We start from the raw sequence: 6,542 nt of genomic DNA, 5'->3' as shown, positions 1-6,542 counted from the left end.
CTGTCTGCATGTGTGTGTGCGTGAGCGGGGGGGGGTCCAGGGGGCAGGTGGGCGGTGCTGTGTGTCTGTGTGTGTGTGTGTGTGTGTAAGTGAGCGGGGGTCCCAGGGCAGCAGACATGCTCATTGAGTTTGAACATTTAAAACAGGAGCCAGAGTCCCTTTGAGTCGCTTGGGGTAGTTTGGGGTGGAGAAGGAAACTTCCAGAATGGCAAGGCCACTGCTGGGGTGTGTGGAGGGGCAGACCCAGCCCCAGGGGGGCAGGGCATGGGGCATGTTGGACAGCTGGTGGGGATCCCGTCTGTTGCGTTGGGGGCCCAGGCTCTGTCCTGGCTCTCCAGGCAGGAGCTCGGGGACGCCGGGAGCGCCCCCTCCTCAGTCTGCCCTTTGGTGCCCCTGTGACTGGCCTCTGCCCTGAGCCCCCCTGCCCAGGGGCCCCTGCGGGGCCGAGAAGGCAGGCTGGCACCTGGGTTGGGTCCCAGGCAGGTGGCGGGAGGAAGGTCCCCGGTCCTGCTCGGAGGCGGCCTGGACTCTGCCCTTCCCCAGCCGTGACCCCAGGCCCGAGTCAGGGGCCATCATGGCAGCTTTCGACGTCCTGTGCTGAGGGCCACGCACCCAGAGGTGGGAGGTATTCGCTGAGGCCACCCTGGCTGGGCATGAGGGCAGGGACACGGCTCAGTGTGTGGCGGCACCTGGCCCTGCAGAGGCCCCAGCCAGCTCCAGGCTGGTGCCCGAGGAGCAGGGGTCTCTCTCGGCCTGGGCTGCGGTGACACCATGTGCAGAGTGGGGAGCCCAGCTCCTGGGGGGAGGTCCAAGCTGCAGGCTGCCATGCAGAGCTCAGGGGTCCTGAGCTCTGGGTTGGTGTCCAGCCTCCTGGGGCCACTGCACACCGGGTTCCGTGGAAGTGGCGGGGCTCTCTCCTGCCAGCGCCTTGGACCTGTGACCTTCAGCCTGGGACAAGGAGACCTGACCTCCCTGGGCAGCTTCCAGCAGGAGGGGCAGAGCCCCCGCTGGGTGGGTACTCTCTGTGGTGGACAGGCCTTGCCCAACACACCTGTGGGCAGATGTGGCCACTCAGGACCCAGGGGAGAGGTGTTGCCACGAAGACACCCAGCTCACCTCGGCCTCCAAGAACCCAGTTGGAAATGTAAGCTTTTTCTCACTGTCAGTGGGAAACCCATGTGAACGCTGGGTAGAACTGTCCAGAAAATGCCAGAACTTTCCTCCTCTGCCCGCTTGAGGTGTGGGCATGCTCACACACACGCACGGCCTGGGGTACTCTGAGCCCTTCCAGGGTCCTGTTTGAGGAGACGTGGGGAGGGAGACCGAGTGAGGGACCCTCAGTGTGAGGGCAGGTGGCCTCTCCCTCCACTTCCTCCCCCTCCAGGCCCTGCAGGCTCCATGGCTGGGAGTTTCCCCGCAGGCGGGCCGCAGGCAGGCAGCTGCTTCCTGTGCTCCTAGGAGAGGTGGGGATTTCCAGCCCCTTCCCTCTGCTCCGTCCCCCAGAGGCCTCTCTCCACTTGCAACTTTAAAAATGAACTTTGGATGATTGCCGGCTCATCACAGTTATTTGAAAGGTGCAGAAGGGCCCAGAGAGCCCCCAGCCCTGCACCTGCTTCCCGGCTCTCCAGGCCGTTCCCTTCCTCTGGGCAAGAACCGGGGAGCTGTTTGCCTAGAAACCTGCCTGCGAATCTGCCAGGCCACCCGGGACCCACCGTCCACACAGGCACGTGGGGTCAGGGCTTCCACGCAGGGAGGTCCGGGCAGTTTGGCCGTAAGCACCTGCTGTGCTCACTGCAATGTGGGCCCTGGTGGTGGGTGTCTTCTCTTCTTTTTTGAGACGGAGTCTTGCTCTGTCACCTAGACAAATCTTGGCTTTGCAACCTCCGCCTCCCTGGTTCAAGTAGTTATCTTGCCTCAGCCTCCACGTCATTGGGATTACAGGCGGCCGCCATCACGCCTGGTAATTTTTGTAGTTTTAGTAGAGACGGGGTTTCACCATGTTGGCCAGGATGGTCTCGAGCTCCTGACCTCAGGTGATCCGCTGGCCTCAGCCTCCCAAAGTGCTGGGATTACAGGCGGGTCATCCCAGGCCAGGGTGTCTGTGTCATCATGGCCATGGCCACTGCTGCTCAGAGCTAGTCTTGGGCACTCAATGGGTCACATGCTGTAGTGCCCAGACACTGCTACAGCCCCAAAGGTCCAGACTGAGGGGCCTCTCTCCTGGCTCAGTGCTGCCCGTTGACCCGTGTGCTCCATCGACCTTTTTGCTGAGGGTTAGGCCACAGGCCAGGCCCGACTGTGCCCTGGGGTCTGAACGTGGTGGTCTTGGGCAGAAGAGGGCAGAAGGCAGAAGAAGCCAACGGGGTCCCCGGCGGGCCTGCCGCCTTCCTCCTCCCCTTCCTCTGCCCTCTTCCCCTCCCCTCCCCTCCTCCACAGTCCTTATAGCCACAAACCCGCAAGGAAAAACCCAGACTTTGGCAAGAGCGGAGCCAGGATGTGCGTGGGGCGACGACCGGGGCCCTGGGAGGCGGCTCTGCTCCTCCTGGGCCTGGCGCTGAGTGCCGCGGGGCTCCACTGCGTCGGGGACACCTACCCCAGCGGCGACCGGTGCTGTGACGAGTGCAGGCCAGGTGAGGCCTGGCCTTGGGAGGGTGCCACACGGCGTGGGGTCGGCTCTGGGCCCCGTCTGGGATGGGCCAGCCGGGAGGCTAGTCCTGGGGAGGGGGCGGGCAAGGGGCCGGCCAAACCCGGCAGAGGACACGCCTGGTGAGTCCCTGGGCGCAGGCCTGGGGCTGAGGGGGCCTCACAGCTGCCTAATGCGGCGGCCTCTGCTGCAGGCTACGGGATGGTGAGCCGCTGCAGCCACACCCAGAACTCCGTGTGCCGCCCGTGTGAGCCCGGATACTACAACGACGCCGTCAGCGCCAAGCCGTGCAAGACCTGCACGCGCTGCAACCTCAGTGAGCTCCCGCCCGCCACAGCCCCCCCGGACGGGGCTCCCACCTGCCCACAGCCCCCCCGGACGGGGCTCCCACCTGCCCACAGCCCCCCCGGACGGGGCTCCCACCTGCCCACAGCCCCCCCGGACGGGGCTCCCACCTGCCCACAGCCCCCCCGGACGGGGCTCCCACCCGCCACAGCCCCCCCGGACGGGGCTCCCACCTGCCCACAGCCCCACCCAGCACAGGGGTGGCAGCCTGGCAGCCACATTCCCGCACAGCAGCGGTAGCTCCACAGCCTCAGAAACAAACTTCAAACCACAGCGGGGTCTGTGCCGCTCCCTGGGGTCCTTCCAGGAGCTGAGGCATCTCCCTGGGGCACACCCCTCCTCCTGGGGCCCAAGACTTGGCCAAGCCACGTGGAGTTGGGAAGCCCATGTTGGCCACGTGGCCCGACCCTGCTGTCCCAAGCATTGCAGCTGGAGCTGGGGGATGGGTAGGGAAGGGGACTGGTGCGCAGAACCGAGCCAGCCTGTGGCCAGGAAGGGACAGTCCAGGAGCCTTGGGGGCTGCAGGGGCCAAATGCCTCACCTCTGGGGAGGTCACAGACCCCTGGCCGTGGCCTTGGTGCAGTGGGAAGGCCACGCTGTCCTCCTGTGCCCACGCTTCCTGGGGACCGTGTCCACAGCCCCCACCTGACGACCCCCCATCCGGCCCCTGCTCAGGAAGTGGCAGTGAGCAGAAGCAGAGGTGCACAGCCACGCAGGACGCCGTGTGCCGCTGCCGGCCGGGCACTCAGCCCGTGCACAGCTACAAGCTTGGAGTTGGTGAGCTCTGCCGGCTGCGGCCGGCTGGCGGGGTGTGCACAGCAGCTGTCCGTGATGCAGGTGGGGCGTGGGCTGCAGGGACCCGGCCCCACCCGTGCCTCCTCCAGTGTCGCCAAGCCTGGGCTCCCGGGTCAGCGCCCATGGGTGGGACGTGAGCAGGGAGGGCTTCCAGAGGCCAAGCCCCAGCACCTGGCCCTGGGACGAGCACCTGCCTCACAGGCTCTGCTCTGTGTCCCCAGCACCTCCGGCCTGTGGGCCGCCCCTGACCACGCTGTTTTTGTTGCAGACTGCGTCCCCTGCCCCCCAGGGCACTTCTCCTCCGGTGACAACCAGCCTTGCAAGCCCTGGACCAAGTGAGGGCCCAGCCAGGGGCTGGGGGTGGAGCTGGGGGCTGGGAGGGGCTGGGGGCAGAAGGGTGGGGGGCTGGGAGGGGCAGAGCGGGGTTTGGGGAGCAGTGCAGTCCTGGTAGCCTGGGGAGCAGCCTTTCCCATGGGTACAGCTGGATGTGTGGGCCCCTCACCCTCTGCAGCTGGGAGGCCCTAGGGGCACAGGACAGAGGGGCCACTGGGGGCTGCAGATATAGGAGAAGAGAGTGTGGCCTTAGAGGCCCCTGTGGGGGCGCGTGGGGCTGGGCGGGGTCCTTGGCTGCCACTGGCCTGGCGTCTGTGGTGGAGGCTCCCTTGCCATCCCCCCAGGGTGTCCCTGGTCCCAGGGGTCTCGCCTGAGCAGCACCCCTGTACCTGCAGCTGCACCTTGGCCGGGAAGAGCACCCAGCAGCCAGCCAGCAACAGCTCAGACGCCGTCTGTGAGGACAGGGGCCCCCCAGCCACGTGGCCCCAGGGGACCCAGGCCCCCACTGCCAGGCCCACCACTGCCCCGGCCACTGAAGCCTGGCCCAGAACCTCACAGGGACCCTCCACACGGCCTGCAGAGGTCGCCGGGGGTAAGGGCGCCTGGGCCAGCCCAGCAGGGCCCCCCAACCCAAATGGGAGGAGAGGAGGGTGGCATGGCTGTCCCTCCTGTGGACCCCACCCAGCAGGCCCCTTCCTGCAGGCCCTGTGGTCGCTGCCATCCTGGGCCTGGGCCTGGCCCTGGGCCTCCTGGGCCCCCTGGCCATGCTGCTGGCCCTGCATCTACTCCGGAGGGACCTGAGGCCACCCCCCGACGCCCCCAAGCCTCCTGGTGAGTGCCATGTGGCCCCGCCTTGCTGCTCCTGGAGAGCGGCGCCCGCCCACCACTCTGTCCTCCTTTTCTCCTCCCCAGGGGGGGGCAGTTTCCGGACCCCCATCCAAGAGGAACAGGCTGACGCGCACTCCACCCTGGCCAAGATCTGACCCGGCCCACCAAGGCAGACGCTGGGCCCCGGAGGGTCTGCTGGGCGAGCAGGGCAGGCGCCGGCCGCTGCTCTGCCATGCTCCTGGGCCACGCCGCACCGTTCTAGGTGCCGCTGGCTGCTCCGGGCTCTCTCCTTACGTATGCCATGCATACTCCGCACCCCGTGGGGCCCAATAAAAACCCAGCAGACAAAGTCTCTTACTGGCACCGTGGGCTGGGGGCTGCGCCTATGGCAGGGAGGCCTGGGTCAGGCCCGTCTCTGGCTGGAGAGAGGTCTTGGGCCAGGGTGGAGGTCGGGGTCTCGGGGTCAAGTGGGACCCTGGAGGCTGGTCCCTGGGTATGAGTTCCAGACTGAGCAGGGAGGGTGGGGCAGGTGGGGGCCTCAGGGCCAGGGCCGCTGGGGTGGGGGCTGGGAGGGTCTGAGGCCTGGGATGGGGCTGGGAGGGGCAGGCGGGGCGGAGGGGTGGGGGTTCCTGGCCAAGCGCTGACAAGGGCCACAGGCCCCCGAGCCCTGGGTCACCCAAGGAGCTTGGGAGCGGCTGACCCCTGGGCCTCTGTGCCCTTGGAGGAGGAGCGCAGAGACCTGGCCCCTGTTTTCCACCACCCCCACCCCCGCTGCACCTGGAAGCGGGTCCCAGGGTCCCTGAGCACCTTCAGGGGCAGCACATGTCCCTGCCGTGGGTGTCCAGGGAAACAGCCCCCTTGGAAACCACGGTTTCTGCTTGAGCCAGGGTCTGTCCGCCCTGCGCCCTGAGTCCTCGGCCCTGAACAAGAACATCCACAGCGACTCCACTTAACGTGGTCCCACAGTGGAGAAACCTAGATGTCCGCCGGCAGCGTGGACCTGCCAGTGCTGACGCGCTCAGATGGGTCCCCAGCCCACACCACGAGTGTCAGAGAAGGCCCGAGGGCCCAGAGCCTGCCCCAGCTGCACGGAATCCTCGAAAGCTGGTGTCCGGGAGTGGGTGTCCTTCCTTCAAGCAACGAAGTGCTGCTTCCAGAGCGCCAGTCATGCCTGAGGCCACAGCTTGGGAACCAGGCGGAGCCCTCGAGCCCGGCCCTCACTGCACTCATGAGTGGGAAACAAGCAGCCAGGGCTGGGCGCGGGGGCTCACGCCTGGAATCCCAGCACTTTGGGAGGCCGAGGCAGGAGGATCACGAAGTCAGGAGTTCAGGACCAGCCTGGCTAACATGGTGAAACCCCGTCTCTACTAAAGATACAAAAAATTAGCCGGGCATGGTGGCAGGTGCCTGTAGTCCCTGTTACTCAGGAGGCTGAGGCAGGAAAACCACTTGAACCCAGAAGGTGGAGGTTGCAGAGAGCCGAGATTGCACCATTGAACTCTACAGAGTGAGACTCTGGCTCAAAAAATAGGAAAAGACAGAATTAATAAAGAGCCAGGTGTCGGGGTGCACGCCTGCAGTCCGGCCGTTTGGGAGG

The 6,542-nt window shown here is 66.4% G+C and overlaps 1 protein-coding gene across 2 annotated transcripts; it reads left to right on the top strand.

Moving 5' to 3' along the window:
• The first annotated feature begins 2,041 nt into the window (after positions 1-2,041).
• On the top strand, positions 2,042-5,452 carry TNFRSF4 (TNF receptor superfamily member 4). 2 transcript variants are annotated; one of them, XM_017542541.2, is made up of 7 exons: positions 2,042-2,630; positions 2,838-2,960; positions 3,665-3,766; positions 4,053-4,119; positions 4,513-4,709; positions 4,820-4,948; positions 5,030-5,452. In XM_017542541.2, the coding sequence occupies exons 1-7, from the start codon at positions 2,495-2,497 to the stop codon at positions 5,098-5,100; spliced, it is 825 nt and encodes a 274-aa protein (XP_017398030.1). In that variant the 5' UTR covers positions 2,042-2,494; the 3' UTR covers positions 5,101-5,452. The 2 variants fall into 2 exon arrangements, with proteins under 2 accessions (XP_017398030.1, XP_017398029.1); XM_017542540.2 differs by lacking the exons at positions 2,042-2,630; positions 2,838-2,960 and having other exon boundaries at positions 2,972-3,766.
• The last annotated feature ends 1,090 nt before the right edge of the window (positions 5,453-6,542 follow it).

This window comes from Cebus imitator, unplaced genomic scaffold (genome assembly GCF_001604975.1).
Source record: "Cebus imitator isolate Cc_AM_T3 unplaced genomic scaffold, Cebus_imitator-1.0 Scaffold145, whole genome shotgun sequence".
Taxonomy (NCBI): Eukaryota; Metazoa; Chordata; class Mammalia; order Primates; family Cebidae; genus Cebus; species Cebus imitator.
Note: the sequence above shows the minus strand (reverse complement) of the source record. Positions and strands in the feature narration are given on the sequence as shown.